This window comes from Felis catus, chromosome D3, assembly GCF_018350175.1.
Source record: "Felis catus isolate Fca126 chromosome D3, F.catus_Fca126_mat1.0, whole genome shotgun sequence".
Classification (NCBI taxonomy): Eukaryota; Metazoa; Chordata; class Mammalia; order Carnivora; family Felidae; genus Felis; species Felis catus.
In genome coordinates this window covers 53,937,849-53,959,640 of record NC_058379.1, presented here as the reverse complement: position 1 = coordinate 53,959,640, position 21,792 = coordinate 53,937,849, and the positions used below count along the sequence as shown (strand labels likewise).

Sequence of the window (21,792 nt, the reverse complement as noted above, 5' to 3'; positions counted from 1 at the left end):
GGCTGAAGTCGGACGCTTAACCGACTGCGCCACCCAGGCGCCCCTTTAATTTTTTTTTTAATGTTTATTTTCGAGAGAGAGAGACAGAGTGTGAGCAAGGGAGGCGCAGAGAGAGGGAGTCACAGAATCCGAAGCAGGCTCCAGGCTCTGAGCTGTCAGCACAGAGCCCGACGTGGGGCTCGAACTCATGAACCGTGAGATCATGACCTGAGCCGAAGTCGGATGCATAACCGACTGAGCCACCCAGGTGCCCCTGGGACAAAGAAACATTATCATAGTGCCATGTTCTCTTCTCACAGTAAATTTTGCTTGTTTGGAAAAAACACCTAAGACTTTACATACTGACAGTGTTTGAGGATGCTAAGTAAGCAGCATTAAATTATATCCCTCAGCTTATGGGATAAGATGTAACTAAAAGAATGAGGAAAGGAATTTTTAGTCTACGTCCAAGCCACCTTGGCAAATTCAAGTTTGTATTTCTGAAGAGGACTTAGAAGGAATAGCCTCTGTAACAAAACCTTTGTGATCACTATAATCGGGAGTCTTTGCTGGTGTCGAAGTTTTGTATGTAGATGTTTTAGTTAACGTAGTCTAACCACTGAAACGAAAAAGGAGAACTACAACACATCACTGCCACGACGTCCCAGTCGAAGTTTATTTCTCACATCCCGGCTCAGGGTGCGGTGAGGGCACGGGCAGGTGGTTGGCTCCACTGTGTGTCGATTCAGGAGCCCATACTGCCGGCAGCTCTGCTATCTTCAGCTCGCTCGGAGGTCTTCCTTGTAATCAATAGTCAGCCCTTGCCTGAGAAAAGAGCATAGAGGATGGTTTGTAGGCATTTTTCACGGGTAGGGACAGAAAGTGGAAAATGTCATTTCTGCTCACACAGGGACATGGCACCCCTTAACTACAGTAGGAGTCAGAAGAAGAGGAAACCTGGCTGGTACTCAGCCGCTGTTGAAGGTATTTTTTTTTTAATGGAATGGGGAGGGGGTATTGGAGGAAGGTGGTCAGAAGGTACACACTTCCAGTTATAAGAAAAATCAGTGCTAGGGATGTCATTAACAACAGGAAGTTGTTAACACAGGAAGAAATGTTTTTTCTTTTTATTGTATCTACATGAGATGATGGATGTTAACGGTCATTTCACAATTTATGTACATCAGACATCAGTCTGTACACTTAAACTTACATAGTGATGTGTGTCAATTATTTTTCAATAAAACTTTAAAAAAAGAGTTTAAGTTGCAAGAGAAATGCAGTGGTTTGAGTGTATGACTGACTCAGTAGGGTTCCTGTCTACATGAAAAGGATTATAAGATCAAGTAAACACATAATTAAAATTAAACAACACTGTACGGGGCGCGCCTGGGTGGCTCAGTCGGTTAAGCGTCTGACTTCAGCTCAGGTCATGATCTCGCGGTCCGTGAGTTTGAGCCCCACGTTGGACTCTGTGCTGACATCTCGGAGCCCAGAGCCTCTTCCGATTCTCTCTCTCTCCCTCTTTCTCTCTGCCCCTCCCCCACTTGCACTCTGTCTCCATCTCTCTCAAAAATAAACACACAAAAAATTAAACAACACTATTTGTTAACAATGAGGAGGTAAAGTGCTGTGTTGTCACTTGACCAGCTTTTCTTTGAACATTAGTAAAATAAAACAATGCACCACTGCTAAATTAGATTTGTAGTAAATAGTAACAGATACCATAAAACCTATTAATTTACCCATTGTTGATAGATTTAGCTACAACATAAGGAGCAGTTTATGTCCAAACAGATAAAAACGATCCCAAGTTCAGTAAATCTGATTCTCATTACATGTGTATTAACAAATCAGATTATTTCAATGGGGCCTCATTAATCAGTCAACAAATACATGAATATCCACCACAGACACGATTCTCCTCACATGCTGAGAAGAGACCATGCTAATTGAGTATAAAGCCATAGTTCAAAAAGAAAGAGGGGGCGCTTGGGTGGCGCAGTCGGTTGGGCGTCCGACTTCAGCCAGGTCACGATCTCGCGGTCCGGGAGTTCGAGCCCCGCGTCGGGCTCTGGGCTGATGGCTCGGAGCCTGGAGCCTGTTTCCGATTCTGTGTCTCCCTCTCTCTGCCCCTCCCCCGTTCATGCTCTGTCTCTCTCTGTCCCAAAAATAAATAAACGTTGAAAAAAAAAAAAAGTTTAAAAAAAAAAAAGAAAGATAATCAGCAATATAAGATTATATGTTTGCCATGCAAATTGGAAAGTCGGGTATTCTGAGAGTTGAAAGGATTAAAAGTGCATGCCTTCTGTGGAGATACAGCCCCAAATTGCTGACCAAACGTGTCACTCTGGTGTGAGATGCCAACGCTAAGAAAAAGAGAGACAAATGTGGAAAATTAAAAAAACAAAACAAAACAAAACACTTTAATATACGAGCTGCCAAAATCACAACACAACTTAGAGAATTGTGTAAAATCACACATTTGTTCTTTGTGCCGTGAGGATAGCAAAACACCAAACCAACGTGGGTATGTGTCTGTGTTGTTCTCAGCCCAACTTTGATAGAAAACTCATCAGCAGTAAATTGACAGATTTAATATTAAAACATTATACATTGTCATCCAAGTACACTGTGCTTCATATTAAAAAATAAAAAAACGGGGGCACCTGGGTGGCGCAGTCAGTTAAGCGTCCGACTTCAGCCAGGTCACGATCTTGCGGTCCGGGAGTTCGAGCCCCGCGTCAGGCTCTGGGCTGATGGCTCGGAGCCTGGAGCCTGTTTCCGGTTCTGTGTCTCCCTCTCTCTCTGCCCCTCCCCCATTCATGCTCTGTCTCTCTCTGTCCCAAAAATAAATAAACGTTGAAAAAAAAAATTAAAAAAAAAAATAAAAATAAAAAAGCATTTAATAGAAATTTGGATTCTACTGCTATAGACATTATACAACTGTTTGACTTGATTGAGATATAGTCTATGTAATTCATATATAAAGGCACTATAGTCATATACTGATTCAGTATATTCAAATATAATCAGTTTAATTACAATTTAAACAATGCTAGAATAGGTACAAGCTGCATAAAGACATAAGATTCAGTGTCTATGGGAAAATATTCTAAAATTTTTTTTTAATGTTCTTTATTTTTGAGAGCAAGAGAGACAGAGTGTGAGTGGGCGAGAGACAGAGAGAGAGGGAGATACAGAATCTGAAGCAGGCTCCAGGCTCTGAGCTGTCAGCGCAGAGCCTGACGCAGGGCTCGGACCTGTGAACCGTGAGATCGTGACCTGAGCAAAAGTTGGACACTTAACTGACTGAGCCACCCAGACGCCCTGTGGGGGAAAATACTCTAAATAAATGTAAACATTATATCTGAATATTTAAAAAGCAAAATAGAACCGTGGGACAGTGAATCTGGGCCACTCCATGGCCTTGCTGTGGATGCTAGTAAGACCAGGAAGTTTAGAGAGGATCTTGTCTATCAGTCTTTATAGTCTTGAATTATCCTTGTTCTTAGTCCTTATAACCGTGGTCCTCAAAATTGACGAAATGTATATAGACCAATTTCAAAAGGAAAAAAATGCCTATAATTCCTGTATAGTTAAATTATTTTTATTATGCCATTTAAACATACATAAACATTAAAATGTCAGAAGTTTATAAATTCGGCATAGAATATTAGCAAAATTACAAAATCGCTGCATTTTAAATGGAAAATATTAGGATTCGTATCAGGAATGCCTTCATGAAGGTGGCATTTGAGCTGGTCTTTCAAAAATGAGTATGATGACTAGTGAGTAAATGAGGATTGGAGATAAGGCTCGGACCAAGGAAAGAAAGCGAGGGGGCCCAGGTGAGTGAGACTGCACTGTGTGTGTGGCACAGAGAACAGGTCCTTTGGACTCTAGCGTATGGTGTGGGGATATAGGTCTTCTATTCTGATGATGTCCCAATATTTTGATGATCTACAATCATGAGGACCTTGAGTATTGAGCCAAGGAATTCAGGCCTCATTCTGTATGAATGAGAACCACTAAAGGCAGATGTAAGTAGAAGAATCAGTCTGATGAGCCGTGCTGTATTCTTGGAAGTTTAATCGACAGCAATATTTAAATGAATTGAAAGAGTGAAAAACGGTGATTGAAAGCCCAGCCAAGAGGTCAACTCCATGAGAGCAGGTACTTAGTTCAATACTGTATCTCCTGGTTCTAGAACATAGCTGGTGCTCAGTACGTGTTTGTTGGATGAATGTAGGATGGCTGAATGAATTAGCATGGGGACATCCAGGTAGAAAAGTGTAGAAGATAAAGCCTGGACAAAGAGCGCTGCGTACAGGTTGGTAACTGAGAGCATGCATTTGCGAGTTGTCCGTAACTAATTGAGTCCGTGCGGGGTGTGTAAGATTGTGAAGGAAAGAGAAATGGTGAACTTGATTAACTCCTGCAGTTATAGCTAATGTGTAAAAGGGGGGGGGGGGGAACCATGAAGGTAACAAGGAGAAATCAGAAAGGTGCATCAGGAGATTATAAAGGCCACCAGCCACAGGAGGAGAATTTGTGCATTTCCAGCTTATAAATACTTATTTATAATTTTTAATTTGGTTTTTTTAAAGCATACTTAGAAGGATTCATGGATTCTAGTTTTCCTAGCATTAAAAATAATTTAAATAGGTGTGTAAGACTTAATGTTGAGGGGATCAAGGTCAAACCAGGCAAATAAAGCATATCCCAGAAGCATGCTAGATGTGGGGAAGTTTCAGGATGGCAGTAACATATTTTGGAATTTAACACACATTGCTTTTAGACTTCTTGTCACTACATCTTTGAGCTAAATATATAAGTTTTAGCATGTTATATATAGTAGTTAAGCAACAGGCTAATTATGTCACAAAAATGTTTACTTTATGAATTCATTTAATGTAGTGCCTCTATTAGTGGCCTCCCCTAGGACATTTTAAGTGATTATATTAAGTTTTACTTCTAGACAATTTTTCTGAAACTTATTTTGCCTGAAGCAGGCAGTTGTTAAAAAAAAAACAAAAAAGACATAAGCTCAAAAACAGGCCCTGGTTTCTTACTACTTTATAGCTTCGAAAATCATTCTGAATCCTCTTGACAGACTGTTTACTAGCAGCTAGCAGTAGGATTTAACATTAAATTTTCATTTTGATTAACTTGACTGCAATTGTTTCTTGGCTGCCTCTTTAGAGCCCACTGCGGAATAAAATTAAAACCGTTGTATGATATAACCGTTTAGTTGCGGAAAACGACATTTTTCTTTTTTCCCTGAATGGTGGTGTGTTTTCCCTCTGACTTTCCTGCATACACCCCGTGGCTCTGTTTTCTCCCTTCTCCGATCCAGCTTTTATAGTGTTGCCAGGTTAATCTTCCTAAAGCGGAGCTTTGGCCGTTCTCTTATCCCCGCCCCTTCTCTGACTCCCCACTGCCCACCTCCTTTCTGAGCCCAGCTCATCCTTGAAGGAAGGACGAGCCCCAAAACTGTATTCCTCTTGACATTTTCTTGGTCTTCTCTGCTAAAGTCCCCGTCTCCACTCCAGATTTCTTGTTTCTCTTGCGTGGCACCCAGCCCGTCCTACCTTACGTAAAATTACGTGTGAATACATCTCACCAAGAGAATGTCAGCGTCTGGAATGCACAGACCACCCTGTCTTGACATTTTGGCCCACTCTTCCAGTGTTTTGTGCATGAAAGAGCCTCCATAAATAAATGTTTGACAGTCATCTGATCGTACACATTAAATATGTGCAGTTCTTTGTATATTAGTTATTCCTCAAGCTGTGTTTAGAAAAAGCTAAACAAATAAGCAGAGACATGTTTGTTGGGTGAATGAATGAAAAATATCTCAAAATGATAACCGTGCAAAACTCTTCTTTCTTATATACCGTAGTCCTGATTCTCGTACCCTTCACTTTTTCCATTTCCCATAGCACCTTTCACTTTCTAATGAATTCATAATTTAATTATTCATTTTTGTTGCTGATACCATCTCCCTTCTTCCTTGGGTCGTAAGCATCCTGGATGGCAGGGATCTCTGTTTGTTCACAAATGTTTCCCAGGTGCTGGGAACAGTGCCTGTCATATGGATTGAGTGAATGAGTGAGACTTGGAGCTGAGGGTCGGTTTCTCCCTGTTTTTTGGATTATCGTTGGCAGTTTTCAAGGCAAAAGTCCATGTGGTGTGGAAAGAACAGGGAGAGAGGTAGAGGAACCCCAAAGTCCGTTTCTGCTACAAAGTGATAGGCAAGTTTCCTGACTTGCTCTGAAGGTCATTTCCTCACCTGTAAGGGGATAACACGACCTGAATTAGAGTGTTAATTCTAGGGAGAGAAAGCTTACAGTAAATGAGATTAATAGCCGATGTTTCCTAACCACTCCTAACAGAATGTGATAGATTTGGTGCTACACATTTTCCATGTCTGTCACTGTGTATCTTCACAACCACTCTGAAGTAGGAGGGTTTCTACCCAAGACCACAGAGTGGTGAGGAGCAGAGCTTTGACTAGACCAGATCTGTTGGGCTTCAAGGCCTGTGCTTATAATGCCTGCCTGATGTCTGTGTGCCCTTCCCACCTGCCTGCCTCCTGGTGGGGAGCCTTAAGGGTGGCCGTACGATTGCTCCTATGGAGCAGCAATTCCAGATCTTTCTTTCCTGCCCTAACATGCTTGAGGGGGACACAACGGGCTCATAAGTACCAGCAGTCTCCTCGAGAGCTGTCTTTATGAACCTGGTCCCCCAAAGTGAGAGGGGCAGGGGAATCTGGTGTGGAAAGTTCCCCCTGGTGAATTGGACCTTCTCATTCGAATCTACTAGGATACCTCTGTTTCCAGATCTGTTTCTTCTTCTCCCATCCCATTTGTATCTCCTGCAACAACAATAGAGTATTCTTGTATGAAGACTTTTTTTTAAAGACTGTGGCCTTACTGGATTGGAAACAAATTTGATGGCTTATGATTGTGGTACCAAATTGATCATTACAGCCTCCTCTACTTTTTTTTTATTATAGAAGCCGTGAAACTTTTAAGAATTTTTAAGTGAGCTATAAATTCCATTTCAAAACATACAATTATATCACTGACTCTTGGTTATTACAATATAATAAGCATCAAAAATAAAAAAGGCTAATTACTTTCTGTATGAAGAAATTAGCCTTTTCAGGCATTATCTGAGCACTTAAAGAATTACTAAACCAGGATTCATGAGATGGATCATTTCAGCGTCTTAAAAAATGTCTTTTAAGTTTCAGGGGATGGATTTTTCTTTTGAAATAACTTGTCATTGGTTCAAATGCTAAAAATGTACCTCAGAAGATATCAAAGTGAAAAATAATTTCATTTGCATTCTATAAAGCTTCATTATTTTTAATTGATTGGGAAGTTTGGTAGGGGGCCAGAGAGAACTGGCAAAACACACAAAATTTACAAGGAGATTCTGGCATCTAATTTCAACCAGTATTTCAACAGAGAGATAGGTTTATTATGTATTTTGGTGGTTGTATTTTAACGATTAAGAGCATAAGCTTTAGAATCAGTCTGACCTAGCCCCGAATCCTCACTTTTCTGCTTATTAAATCTGTGAGCTTAGACATATCACTTAACATTCTGAATCTTGATTTTTTTCCCACCTGTAGAGAGGGGACAATATCTACCTCATAATATTATTGTATCACATGAAATAATATGTGCAGAGCATCTAAATAGTGCCTAACACTTTGTTGGCACTTAATAACTTTTAGTATCCTTGCGAACAGCCATTGAGATAAAATGAGGTTTTGAAAATATCTTTGCAGATAAGTGGGAAACATTTTTATGGAATCCTGTGTACAATTGTCAGCTTGTTGTGGAATGCCTTCTTACTGCTAATTCAGAAGCAAACTTATGTCATATTAGGATGAACTGCCAAGTTCCGCAATAGTGCAGTTTTAACCCATGAAATTTCACTGCAGAGTGTGGAGTAAGCAGATGCTAATTCTAAGTTTCTCCTATAAAATTATCTTTTCTAGGAGAATGCATAGAAGGGCTGCGGGAAAATGACTACCTTCTGATTCATTCGTGCCGTCAGTGGACCACTATCACTGCCCACAGCCTGGAGGAGGGGCACTACGTCATTGGGCCAAAGATAGAGATTCCGGTACATTATGCAGGTAAAACTTCTCTCGAGGGGCAAGAAAAGGCAGAAGAAGGGGACTTGCACATGCTAACTTTTTGCTCCACAGTGAGAAAATAGGACTTGTCTATAAACTAGAATATAATGACATAGAAAAAGAAGAATCAAACACTTTTTGTGGTGACTTTATCAGTGAAAGCTCAGTTTCATTTTGTCCTAAGTACTTCTAATCAACGCATGTAGTTACATATGGATTCTTATCAGCTATTTATAAAATGAAAATTTTACGAATACAAAGAACGTCTCCGTGGTCTTGGGATGGCAGTCAATATGTGTAGACAGCCTCTGAGCTCCAGTGTCTCTGAGTAACCCTGGGTACAACTTAAATGTTGCTTTTGTGACTGGCTTTACAAAAGCCTTTCAAAGGCTTTACAAGACTGCCTTTTTGTTTTTGAGTGAAACCTCTACAATGCCCAGAGAGTTGCCTATCAGGAAAAGGGACCTTGCTGTAGTTCCATTGTCTAGAATGGCAGCAAATGGTAAGTGTTCAATATTTATTGAGTAAATGAATAGTTTGGCCCCTTCTTTTGTTCCTAGGAGTCTTCCAATTGCCCGTATGACCTCGGGATCACCCAGCTTCTCAGATACTCCTATTAAAAAAAAATTATAAGAAAGAATTTCTCTAGCCTGAAACTTTGTCCCCTAGAACTTTGTTTCCTGGCCATAAGAGTAGCCTTCATGAAAAAAGGAGGAATAGGTAGCAGCAGAAAGTACTACAACTGTGAAATTTGGAGCCAGGCCAAAGGGACAGAGACAAGACCAACCCTGCATCCTGTCCACTCTCTCCTGCCAAGGGGTCCCACTACAGGTGGGATCCGTGCTGTTTCTAGGAAGCCCCAACTCCTGGTCTTTTGTGGAAAACTGAAAAGGAAGGTATAAGATTGTGCTTCATCACATACACAGTTTGATCTAATGTGCACGTTCTTCTCATAGTAGATTGAGTTTTAGTCTTTCCCCTGACCGTACTGTGAGTAGCCCATCAAAGCAGTCTTCCCCAAGGAATGCTTGCATTTGGTCCTCGACTCAAATCTCCTTAGAGACCCCAAACTGCCACCAGACTCCTTGGCTTGTTTCTCAAAGCCCTCAGGGGCTGGGTCTAATCTGCTTCTCCAAACTTACCTTTTCTACTCGGAAGAGGGAACCTTCCATCCGGCTAGATTGGTCCCCTCACTATTTCCTGGACATACTGGGTACTTTTCCATTTACACCATTCCCCAGCCAGAGTTAGGCTTCCTCAGCTTTGCTCTTATCAGAGCCTGTCCGTGCATCAGGAGGGTACGGGCATCCCTACTGTGCCTATATGGCCTCCACATTTCTTGTGTATGACATTCATTGAGCATATGCCCCCAGTCTTCATTCATAGATACACACATATCTTCATTTGCCAGTTGAGACTGTACATTCCTCAACAAGTGAGACCAATTCTTCTTTTTTAACTTAAAAAAAAATTTAATTCCAGCATAGTTAATATATAGCCTTATATTAGTTTCAGGTGTACAATATAATTATTCAACAATTCCATACATTGCTCAGTGCTCATCAAGATAAGTGTAGTCTTAATTCCCTTCACCCATTTTACCCATTCCCCCCACCCCCTTCCCCTCTGGTAACCATCTGTTTATTCTCTATAGTTAAGGCAGTGAAACCAATTCTTTTTTGTTTTTCTTAAGTCTATTTATTTATTTTGAGAGAAAGAGAGTGTGAGCAGGGGAGGGACAGAGAGGGAGAGAGAGGATCCCAAGCAGGCTCTGCACTGTCAGCACAGAGCCCAAAGTAGGGCTTAAACTCACAAACCGCCAGATCATGACCTGAGCGGAAATCAAGAGTCGGATGCTTTAAGTGACTAAGCCACCCAGGCACCCCAAGGCAGTGAAACCAGTTCTGAAACTCCTTTGTGAATCCTTTGGGTCCATACATAAAAGATACAATTCTTTACAGCTGTAGATGCTTGATCTAGGGATCTCATACTTACCTACGCAATGGAATGACCTGGAGAGCTTTAAAAATGACCAGTGCCCAGGTCCCATCTCCAGAGGTTCTGCTTCAGTTGGTTGTGAGTGTGGGTTGGGCATCAGAATTTTGAATTCTATGGTTAAATTATGCAGCCAAGGTTGGGACTCATTGCTCTGGGATGGGCATTCACAGTGTCAGAAGAAAAGATTTCCCCAAGTATTTGTAAATGTTTTATTGTTTTGAACATTGTTTTTAAATTAACAGCCGGGGCGCCTGGGTGGTTCAGTTGGTTGGGCGTCTGACTTCGGCTAGGGTCATCATCTCACGGTCCGTGGGTTCGTGCCCCGCATCAGGCTCTGTGCTGACAGCTCAGAGCCTGGAGCCTGTTTCAGATTCTGTGTCTCCCTCTCTCTCTGACCTTCCCCCATTCATGCTCTGTCTCTGTCTGTCTCAAAAATGAATAAACGTTAAAAAAAATAATAATTAATTAATTAATTAACAGCCATTCAGCTTCCACTGGGAAGAAAGATATGGTATGTTCAATAGCCCACTCGCTATCTATAAGGAAGATGACAGTACACTTAACTGGGAATCCAGGCACCGGAGGGAAGGTAGGTGGGTGATGGATGAGATAGGTGATGGGGATTAATTAAGGAGTGCACTTGTCACGATGAGCACAGGGTATGTTGAATCACTCTGTTGTACACCTGAAACTAATATAATACTATATGTTAACTGTACTGGAATTAAGGTAAAAACCTTATCTTAAAAAAGAAAATGATACTTTTTTTAAATGAAAATTTGAGGTGCCATGGACTCTAAGATCATACCACTTTACACAAAAGGAAAAAAAATACATTAAAGGAAAAAAAAACCTTGAAATAGGACTGTCTTAGTTCAGGCTGCTATAACAGATAGTTGGGGTAGATTATGAACAGTTCAGTTCTCCCAATTCTGGAGGCAGGAAAGATCCAGTGTCTGGTGAGGGTCGTTTTGTCCTTTGTAGGTGGTAGTCTTCTCGCTGTGTCCTCTCTTGGTGGAGTGAGAATTCCACCATCTCTCTCCTGCCTCTTCTGTTAAGGGCACTATTCCCATTCATGAGGATTACTTTGTGATTACTAGGACATTTGAAAGGAGGAGTGGTCTTTCTCTAAATCACCCCACCCCCACTTGCGCAGCTATTGATTTCTGTCTGATCTGGTTGTTACCATGAAGGTGAGAAAATGGTGCATTTCTAATTTAACTCCACTGTTCCTCCTCCTCTTTCTTCTTCTCCTTCTTCTTCTTTGTGGTCGTCGTCTTCTTCTTCTTCTTCTTCTCCTCCTCCTTCTCCTTCTCCTTCGTCGTCTCCTTCTCCTTCTCCTTCTTCTTCTTCTTCTCCTCCTCCTTCTCCTTCTCCTTCGTCGTCTCCTTCTCCTTCTCCTTCTTCTTCTTCTTCTTCTTCTCCTCCTCCTTCTCCTTCTCCTTCGTCGTCTCCTTCTCCTTCTCCTTCTTCTTCTTCTTCTTCTTCTTCTTCTCCTTCTCCTTCTCCTTCTTCTTTTGAGAGAGAGAGAGAGAGCACAAGCAGGGAACAGGGGCAGATGGAGAGAGGCAGAGAGAGAGAATCTTAAGCAGACTCCATGCTCAGTGCAGAGCCCAACATAGGGCTTGATCCCACAACTCTGGGATCATGATCTGAGCCAAAATCGAGTTGGAACCCCACTGTTACTTGCTCTACTTGTTGTCTTTCTGCCATTTGTTTACTCACTCACCTATTATGGAATTATGGATTCTAACTTCATTCAGTGGGTTATAATACATTTCTTATTTATTTTGATGTTCATGTTGTCCTAAAGTTAGCCATTTGGGGACAGCTAACCCATGTATCTCTGTGACATGTGCCCCCTTCGTCTTTTCAAGCATGTACTTATTTTCTGGCCTATATAGCAACCATTCATTTCAGTCAGTGTGCTCTTCATTTGAGGCCACTGCACTGTCATGTTCTAGGCATCGCTCCTCACTGTGTGTAAATAGCGTCCTTTGGAGTGGTGTAGTGCACAGCCTGGGCAGCTGTATGCAGCTCTATTCACATATATTCTAGAATATAGTAAAACTCAGCATTTTAAGGAAATCACTATTCAGACTGCCTTTCCCATACCCTTCATCAGAAATTTTCATGAAATTCCTCATGTGAAAAGAAATAATTTAATAAAATTGAGAAAAGATAAATAGGACTTGAACTCCTCAGAACAGCACTATGGATGGTAAGGAGAGTTGCCTTATTCTGAATTCTAAAATTATTAGATGTGCTTTGGGGGAGAAAAAATAAAGACCTCCCTCATTTTGGCAAAATAAGTTTTTCATTTTGGATAAGAAAGAGTTTTCTTGGTATAACAAATAATTGATTCCAACAGAGAGAATGTGTTCAGTCAGCATCACATATTTTGCTAACAGCGGAGAAACCACTCAAGAAAAATTGGCATAGTGTTTAGAAAAGCGATTGCTGCTTTCACACAAGTTTTATTCAGAAGGCATCACAAATAAATTGTATCTAAACTTTCTAAGTTCTCACTGCTCCCAAGAGGGCAAAGATTTCCTAAGGAACATGCAATGCAGAACTCAGAATTTTTCTGCATTCTCAGATCATGTAAGCTACTGCTTGGCACTTTATCAAAGCCCGCTCATTCACCCTGCATGTGCCCCCCCCCCTCCACCCCTTTCACTGCCCTGTCTCTCCTGACATACTGAACTGAAAAACAAATCTATTCAAAAAAATTTTTTTAAACCTAGTGAACTGCATTATAGCCAAGATTTTCTAAAGGTGAATGATTTTCATTTTACAATTCGCGTTTCTGTTCATCAGATTCCTTTGTCTCTACAGCTTGGAGTGGTCAGTCAAGCAGACACAAGTTGGTTACTGCTGAAGCTCATACATCAGGATTCCTTATTTATGCTGACCCCTTTAGGGCATTAAACCAAATTTAGTACTCACAATTTGACTTTTTTTTTTCCTTTAAAACTAATATAAACTTCAGGCTCCACAAAAACCTGGATATGCCATTGCCTCTGGAATTTAATTTATCTTCCTAAGGCTCCGACTTTCCAATCTGTAGAAAGGAGATTTACTTAGAAAATGTCACGAAGATTCTTTATGATCTAATGTGTGTAAATGACTCAACGCTGTGCCTGGCACAGTAATGAGTACTAAGTAAATGTTACCTCCTCATTATCACCTGTCTCATGAAAACTGACCCAGAATAGCTGTCTGTAAAGACAAAGTTTTGAGAAACCAAATGGGTCAGAATGTGACGTCTCTGTGTGTCTCTGGTCTACCAATTTGAGAAGTAGTAGGATTCTGAGAGGGTTTGTGAAAATTTAAATCGTTTAATGGAATGCTTGCCGTCATCATGGGTGAACAGATTGCTACTTGAACATAAGCATCAGAGATAAACGGCAGCCACGTTTGGCTTCTATTTTTAAATTCTCATCCTCCTGCAAATCCGGTGAATCTATAACAAGCAAAAATGATCTCATTACTTCCTTACTAGCTACAATATGCACAGAAATAAGTGACACTGGAGCATAAGGTTAGTGTAAGATTTGCTTAGGAAGTCTGCAGGGCTCTTACTCAGCAAGCACCTGGGTTGCTATCAGCAATGCCTGTTTTTAAAAATGTGGGTGTGCAGTCTGTCTCTCAGGCAAAATTATAGTAATGTGGTATCTACATAACCTTGGAGTGTAATTACTGAACAAAAGGAAATGTCGAAACAAGCTAATTTTATTCTCCCGGGTTGCAAGTTTAATTAGCATGAATCATCCATTTACAAAAGTAAATGCTAGCGTTGAACAACACTTTGTGTACTTTCTGTATTACATGAGATATAGCTCATGTGTTAAAATGGGAATAACCAAACTTTCTTTCAAAACGACCTATGGACTAGTAAGAGTATAACAAGAAACATTATCCCCTCCCCCCAGTTTTTCCAGTAATAAATACTAGATTTATTTATACTTAAAGAGTAACCACTTTCATATTTGAATCTTTAGGTCACAGTTTGAAATCACTAACATTCACTCAGTGCTATTTTCTAGACACTTTGTTAACTCAACATTTTACTTTGATTTCTTCGTGGAACTTTCACAACAAAGCCAGGAAGTGGGTTCTATTATTATCTGCATTTTTCACAAGTACAAACTGAAGTTCAAAGACGTTGAGTATCTTATCACACCTCCTAAGTGTGATTTGAACCCAGGATATGTGACTCCAGAGCATGCTTCCTCACTATTATTGCCTGGAAAGTGCTAGAAGGCACTGTCCACACATAAGGCATTCTAACCATTGTACAGAAGAGAGATCTATTAGAATCAGCCAGTAAGGGGGTGCCTGGGTGGCTCAGTTAAGTGTCCGACTCTTGATCTCAGCTCAGGTCATGATCTCACGCTTCGTGAGACTGAGCCCCATGTCGGGCTCTGCACTGACAGCGCGAGCCTGCTTGGGATTCTGTCTTTCTCTCTGTCTCTGTCCTTCCCCCTGCAACCCCTTTGCGTATGCGCGCACTCTCTCTCAAAATAAATAAATCAACTTAAAAAAGTGGAGAGAGAGAAAGAATCAGCCAGTAAGGTGAAGAATGCTTTCACTTTCCTTGCCTTTCACACACAGTTCACTAACTGTATTCTGACTCTAGGGGGAAATTAAGTAAATATATATTTATCTTGACCTTTTCCAGATTTATAAGTCATCCACAAACAAGTGACATTCTCATAAATTACCAGGAAGAAGCAAAGACAGAAGAGCTTCCCAGGGAGCCCCTTGGACTTGGAGAGGGTGGAGAGGGCGATGTGTGGGGAGCCTGCTGGGAACAGGCAAGTTGAGGCCTGGGGAAAGCATGTTTTAAATGTGGATAAGGAAATTGTCAGTCTCTAAAAGGTGGGTCTCAGTGAGTAAGAGCAAGGCAATTAGATAACAAAGTGGGAGTAAAAATGAGTGGAAGGAAGAGCAAGCTTGGAGCGATTACTCTTGTCAAGATGGGTTACAAAGAAGCCAAGAGAGAGGACATAAAAACAGAACGTTTCTAATACTCATTTTTAAGAATAATGGAGTCTGAAGAATCTTTCTAGGCTAGGGGGAATGAATCAGAAGAGAAAAGAGGGGGAGACAATTTAGGTAATATCATAGCCTAGTGTCTGGGAAATTGTCATTGCCATTTTTGTCTCTTGAAAGTTGTCTGTTCCTCTTTCCCTCCCCTCCTTTACTTCAGGAACTCATCGCTGTAGCTGTTATAACCTAGATTCATAGTCGGAAGTTTAGGAGGATGTATCTTCTACACTTCAGCATTTACCCTGACACTTTAATCCAAAGCAGGGATAAAGAAATCATGTAAACATCTACCTTTGGTAGAACTATGACTCAAGCATTTTCGCCATCCTTTGGTATAGCTTTCTAGTGTCTCTTCTGAACGCTTCAGAAGAATAACCCCAAGGAAATTTGAATATGAGTGACCTTTGTGATGAGATGATATTAGGGAAATATTTTGATTTTGTTAGGGGTGATACTAGTTTTATAGTTATGAAGAAAATATCTTTGTTTCTTAGAGGTGCGTACTGAATTACTTAGGGGGGGAATGTGATTATAGTTTATAAAATGCTTCAGCAAAAACAAACATAAAAATAGATGAATGTAAGACACGCTCTTAAAGTTGTTAGATTTTGGTGAAGGATAGATGGGGTGCTCATTATCCTAATTTTCTGTTTGGAAATTTTTGAAATTAAGAAAAAAAAGGGGGGGACCTTGACTTACCAACCAGCAGCAAAGTTAATCGTAATATAAAACTCTTAAGTGGTGGTCTCACCAAACCACTCTGCCTCAATCGTTGAGTCTTATTTATAGTCTTAAGTAATTTCTGTTAGGAGTGAGAGTTCACCATCCACTGGGTGGTTTTGTTCCAGTGCTGAGTGTTTGTGGAAACAACCCAGTGAAAGATGAACTCGGGAAGAAATGATTCCATCTTTAGCATGGTAGCACCATCCAGTGAGTGCCTTCCTAAGAGGAAAGGATTGCTCTCAGCATGGGCTAGCTTCCAGGGGGTACCCCAGTTCATGGTGGTGATTTAAGGGAAGGGGAAAAAGGGATGTGTAAGATTTGGGAAGAAAGGAAAAATATTTTATTAGTTTCTTCTTAAGAGCCTTATGGGAGATAAGGAAAGGGGAAATGTATGAGCAACTTCATGGAGAGGTATTTGGTGTTCTACCGTGTGGCTTCTCTTGATCTATAAATGCTAGTAAAATGACTTTAATAAAACCTTGAGAATCCCTTGATTGCTATTTTCACATTTCAGCCCGTTGACTCTCCTTATAAATCATACACTGACTCTACCAGCAGAAAATCTAGGATCAAAAAAATTAAAAACTCAGGAGCAAAACCGGGATGGGCTTTGGGGTTTACAACTCTAGACTGCTGTTTTCTACATTTTTTCTACTTGTATGTTGGTGCTGAGTGGAAAGTTGGTACTTGAACGGGATACCTCCAGTTCAAGTATAACTTAACCTATGAGATAATGCGATTAACATCAGGTGGAAAGTTTGAACAAGTTGCCTCAAACCACACTGTTAATGGAGTGTTTATAGCACTAGGGATGGACTAGTCTCACTTCATAATTTGATTTCCATGTTGGATTTGTACCTCTAAATGAGTACAGATCTTTTTTTAAAAGGTGACCTTTTGAAAGGTTCCTTTTCAGCTTTTAGGAATTGTTTTGAGTTTTTTTTTTTTCTTTACAGAAAACAGACTTAATAATATTAACGTTCCAAAACTGATTGCAGTGCTGGTAAAACTTCCGGAAGTCACTCCACTCTGTTGCTTAGAACTGGAATCACTTACCTTTTGGACTCCCTCTCCATGAGGCTGAGTGCCGGCCTTCTGGTAAACTGCTTCCCCATCTGTTGTCAGGCATCCTTGACACAGAAAAACAATGAACCGCGGGGTCCAGGCCGGCTTTTTTGACATTTAGGGCAAGAGGAGAGATGATTCAGACGCATTCATGTGTGTTTTTAGTGAAGTCTGCATTAGCAGGGCCTCCAACTTGTTGGGACTGGTTTATAGAACATCATGGGGTTTGTCCCCAAGAGTGAGTCAAGCCAGTGAGTGAGCGTGAGACAAGCAAAATAAACACAGAGCTTTTATTTTCTAGGTGTTAGAAATCATTGTAGGTAGGGGTGCCTGGGGGGCTCAGTCGGTTAAGCGTCCGACTTCGGCTCAGGTCATGATCTCACAGCTCGTGAGTTTGAGCCCCGCCATCAGGCTCTGTGCTGACAGCTCAGAGCCTGGAGCCTGCTTCGGATTCTGTGTCTCCCTCTCTCTCTGCCCCTCCTCCCCCCTCTCAAAAATAAACGAAAAATTTTAAAAAAAGAAATCATTGTAGGTAAATGAAATGCTGTGGGTACATAAACACTTGAAATACTCCATGAGTTTAATGCCCAGTGGCAATTATTTTTTTCCTTACAGCTCTTCACACCCTTTCATCATCTTGGCTTTCTTACTTCAATAAGCTAGTCATCTTGGGTGGGAATTTTAGTTCTCATCCACCTCTTATCTCTGAAGTTAGTGTGTGTCACGTCTTGCGGATGCTATCTCTTCAGTCCCTGTCAAAGCCGCTCTCTCTTCCCAGCTATCCTCACTGGGTCTCACCTGCTCTGAAGACCCGAGAGTCCCCTCTCCTCTTCCAGTCAATCTTCAGTGCTAGTGCCAGCTTCTTGTGCCTCCATCGTGGCTCTGTTGCTCGCTGGCTAGGACTTGGCAGAGGCGTCCCCACGTGGGTGCAAACTCTTGTGTAACACAGAGCCTTTCTGAGGCCTGGTGTCCATTGGACTAAGGACCCTACTACTAGGCACCTACTACTAGTTCCCCACTAGACACCACACTGGGTACCAACTCCCCTGTGCTGTTCGTTGTTCCCCTGGCCCCACCTGCCTGGCCTTGCCCCCCTTTCTGTATCTAGTACGTGGGGGGCTCGCCCGTCAGAGTCACCACCCAACTGTGAAAACCTGCCTCAAACACCACCTTCGTCAAGAAGCTTTCCTTAATTTTCCACACCAGGTATCTGGATAAGGGACTTCCTCTTCCTTCCACTTTGGAATCCCTGTAACAGTTCATGCCAAGTAGTGTTTCCATCTTTAACAGTTTGTGCCCAAGAGTGTTTTTGTCTTGCCCTTACTCTCCTCTCTGCTGACAGCTTCTTGAGGACAGTCCTGGCTGTTATATCACAAGCTTGAAACTTCAAGGGCTGAACTAAATATTTTTGACCTAACTGAAATGGATTCGTCTTTAAAGGACAAACTTTTTTCATCAGGTTGACGGAAGATGCTGAAGAACTGGTCTAGTCTCATATTCCCTTGGAGCAGGCAGATAGAACGCTATGCCCCTACATGGTTAGAGGAAGACAGTAAGCATTTGCCCTACTAGAGGCACAAACAAATGGTGATGGGCTGTTGAATAAGGGGAGATCCATGCTGTCTGGGAGTGGCGGGTGAGGGCCTTCACGTGAACCTGGGAGAAAAGTGCATTCTGGACATACCAGCTTGAACAAAGGTTTGGATTGTGGGCAAGAGTGAAAATGATTTCAGGACTTTGTGGGAAGAGAGAGAAGGAGTACTTGGGAAATAAGTTTAGAACAGGTGGCGAAGGGGTTTGAGTTCTGGAATATTGGGAGCCGTCACCTCTGTGCCTGGGGAGCACTCACAGAATCGGTTTCTAAAAGATTCCGAGAGGCTGCCTTCCCCCCCACTCCACCACCTACCCCACTGATCCAGAAAGAAGGATGAGAAGGTGAGAGAAAACCAGATAAGGAAGTTGTTGAAATAGACCTGATGAAAGATAATGAAGCCCTGAAGTAGGCTGGGGGAAATGCTGATGAGCTAGAAGTTGATACCTTGTTGCAGGGAACAAGATAACAGGAGACACATAATTCTGAGATTTTGTTTGGGGGGGGATTCCCATTTCTAAGGAAACAGACCTTTTAAATTTTTTGGCCTCCCAGGCATCGGCATTTGGTTGTGCACACTTTTTCTTAATGGGTTTAATTTATTTCTATTGTTCTCTTTTTTGCTAAAACCCTTTTCCCTTAAAATAGGTGTTGGCAACAACAAAAAAATCTTTCATGTTCTTTCTAAAAATAGAGTAGGAAAGTAAAGATTTGGAACTTTCTAGCAGAAGAATCTCCTCATCTCAGGTGCTGAGCTTCCTCCTAATGGGGAAGAATCTCTTGTCCTTTTAGTTCTGATGCCAGGTACAGCAGAGATAATCCCACAGCAAAGTATGTTTGGAGTCTTACTCCAAATTGTAGGTTGACTTGTTAAGGTCAAAACTTCTATTATGGAATTGATCACAGTTCTTAATGACTCTGTTACTTCTTTAAGAAGACAAATGATTGTTTTCTTTCTTTACGGTAGACCAGTGGTTCTCAACCAAGTTGAGAGTTTGCACCTCTTCATCTCTGGGACATCTGACAATGTCTAGAGACATGTTTGGTTGTCGCACTGAGGGGAGGGAAGCTGCTATCATCTGTTGGTAGACACTAAGGATGCTGCGGAACATTCTGTAATGCACAGGACAGCTGCCATAACAAAGCTTTCAGCCCAAAATGTCACTGGTGTCAAGATGGAGAAACCCAGAAATTATTAGTCTTACTATTATTTTTCTCCTGGTAATCAGTATCAAAAATTCTCACTATTTGTACAGAGGTCGCCAGACAAACGTTGTCTAGAAAGCCGGTGTCAGAGTTAATTTCTAAAACATAACACAGCGTTGCCCGGAGTAAAATTTAAAAAACAAACAAACATGTTACACGCTTTGTGAATAGACATTACTTTCTGCATACGGTGCATCAGACCAACAGGAACTGTGTGCGTCATGGCAGAAAAATTCAGGGGGCAGCAAAGGCGCAATCTCATTAGTTGCAAAGCTTTGTTAATCCTCCACACTACTCTGGCTCTTTCCTTCTTTTGTATTAAAAATGGGTATATCTGTAAATGCCTGGAGTAAACAGAAATAAAACAACATTGTAAAACCTGATGTTCCTGCTTTAGATTTCGGTATACATCCTCATAGCATATGGTTCTTAAAATGATGTTGAAACTGGGGTGCCTGCGTGGCTCAGTTGACTAAGTGTCCGACTCTTGATTTAGGCTCAGGTCATGATCTCACAGTTCGTGGGATCCAACCCCGTGTTCGGCTCCTTGCTGACAGCACAGAGCCTGCTTGGGATTCTCCCCTTCTCTCTCTCTCTCTCTCTCTCTCTCTCTCTCTCTGCTCTTCCCCCACTTGTGTTCACTCATAGACGTGCTCTCTCTCTCTCTCTCTCTGTCAAAATAAATACATAAAACTTAAAAAAAATAGAGTGAATAAATGCTGTTGAAATTAAGAATTTAATACGGTGTATCTGTGTGGGGTCAAGATCTGGGGGCCCCTCTCCCAAACTCTCTAAATGGAAATGTATCACCATTTTTCTTTTATTGCTTTATCTTCTCCCTTCTCTACATTTTAACAGCAGCATCTTCTTATTACGTCCCGGCAACACATTTAGAGTTCAGATCAAGGGGGGGAGACATTGAAGCAGTGCTGTTGGAGCAGGTCTGTGGAGATTTTTGGATATTGACTGAATAACTGAATACCTATTACCCACTGGGCAATGGGTGCAGAGAGAAGAGAGACCACTGGGAAGGAGGGAGCGTTGTGGCTCTTAAGACCCACAACAGTGAGCACACAGGGACCCCCACTGTGTGGTTGCTGGGCCAGGGCATCACACATTTAATCATAGAAGCTGTCCCTTTCTAGATGAGGAAACCAAGGCTTTGGGATCTCAGCCAAGGTCCTACATTCAGTAGGTGAAGTTGAGATTCAAACCCAAAGCCATCAGCCTGTGAAGCCTGAGTACTCAACCTGCCTCCTGCCACAGTGGGTAGATCACAAAGTTCTTCTGAACCTTCTGGGTTTGGATTGTGTCTTGTCAGCGGTGAGCTCACTCCCGTGATATTATATTTGTGTTTTAGAGATAACTCTTTGGCAGCAAGTGGGGGGTGGCCCATTGTGACTCGCAAATTGCATAAGGAAGGTGGAAATCGCAAATAATACGTTCCATTGTTCTTTGGGACTGCTCCTAAGTCTCTCGGGCAGGCCGGGTGAATCACGAAGAGGATATAATCTCAGGTATGAGAAAGCATTTTGATTGAGGCTGTAATTGTTCTTTTTGTGTTTTTCTCTTTCCTTTACCTTTAACAAAGCTTCTTGTCAGCCAGCAGACCTACACACTGTTCTTCCCCTCATTTAGTCTCTTCCTTCTGCTTGTCTAGCGGGAAAAGCTCACGGATTCGAGGACTTTTTGTTCCTCTCTCCCATTGGAGCACCACGAAGAACCGTCTTCTGTGTGTTCCCAGGGTGTAAACTCCTGGAGAAAGAGCAGTCCTTTCGTGTGAGCCAAACTCCACGTCTCGATTAATAGGGCAGACAACCACAGAAACTGAAAGAATAAAGACATTTAAACTGAACTACAGACTTCCTGGCACATATAACTTCACTTCACCTCTGTCCTGCTCTCTTCCTGAGTTCACATATATTCATATGTTGTTATGTAGTGACTGAGTAGTCTTTTTTTGTCAAGTGATAGAGGGAAAGCCAGGTGATGCGTTTTACCTGTTGCTGGAACTATT

At 41.6% G+C, this 21,792-nt stretch overlaps 1 protein-coding gene and 1 long non-coding RNA gene across 5 annotated transcripts in view; one reads left to right on the top strand and one right to left on the bottom strand.

Annotated features, from left to right (window-relative positions):
• The window catches only part of GAREM1 (GRB2 associated regulator of MAPK1 subtype 1), a 204,962-nt gene that overhangs the window by 69,294 nt on the left and 113,876 nt on the right, over window positions 1-21,792 (top strand). For all 4 annotated transcript variants that reach the window (XM_023241861.2, XM_023241860.2, XM_023241862.2 and 1 more), the window contains one exon: window positions 7,997-8,137. In XM_023241861.2, coding sequence (XP_023097629.2) covers window positions 7,997-8,137 — 141 coding nt within the window. The remainder of the gene's footprint in view (window positions 1-7,996; window positions 8,138-21,792) is intronic.
• Window positions 632-17,071, bottom strand: LOC109493401. The gene is made up of 2 exons (XR_002147620.3): window positions 16,970-17,071; window positions 632-804 (listed from the first exon to the last, which is right to left on the bottom strand). It is a non-coding gene; the product is annotated as an uncharacterized LOC109493401 (long non-coding RNA).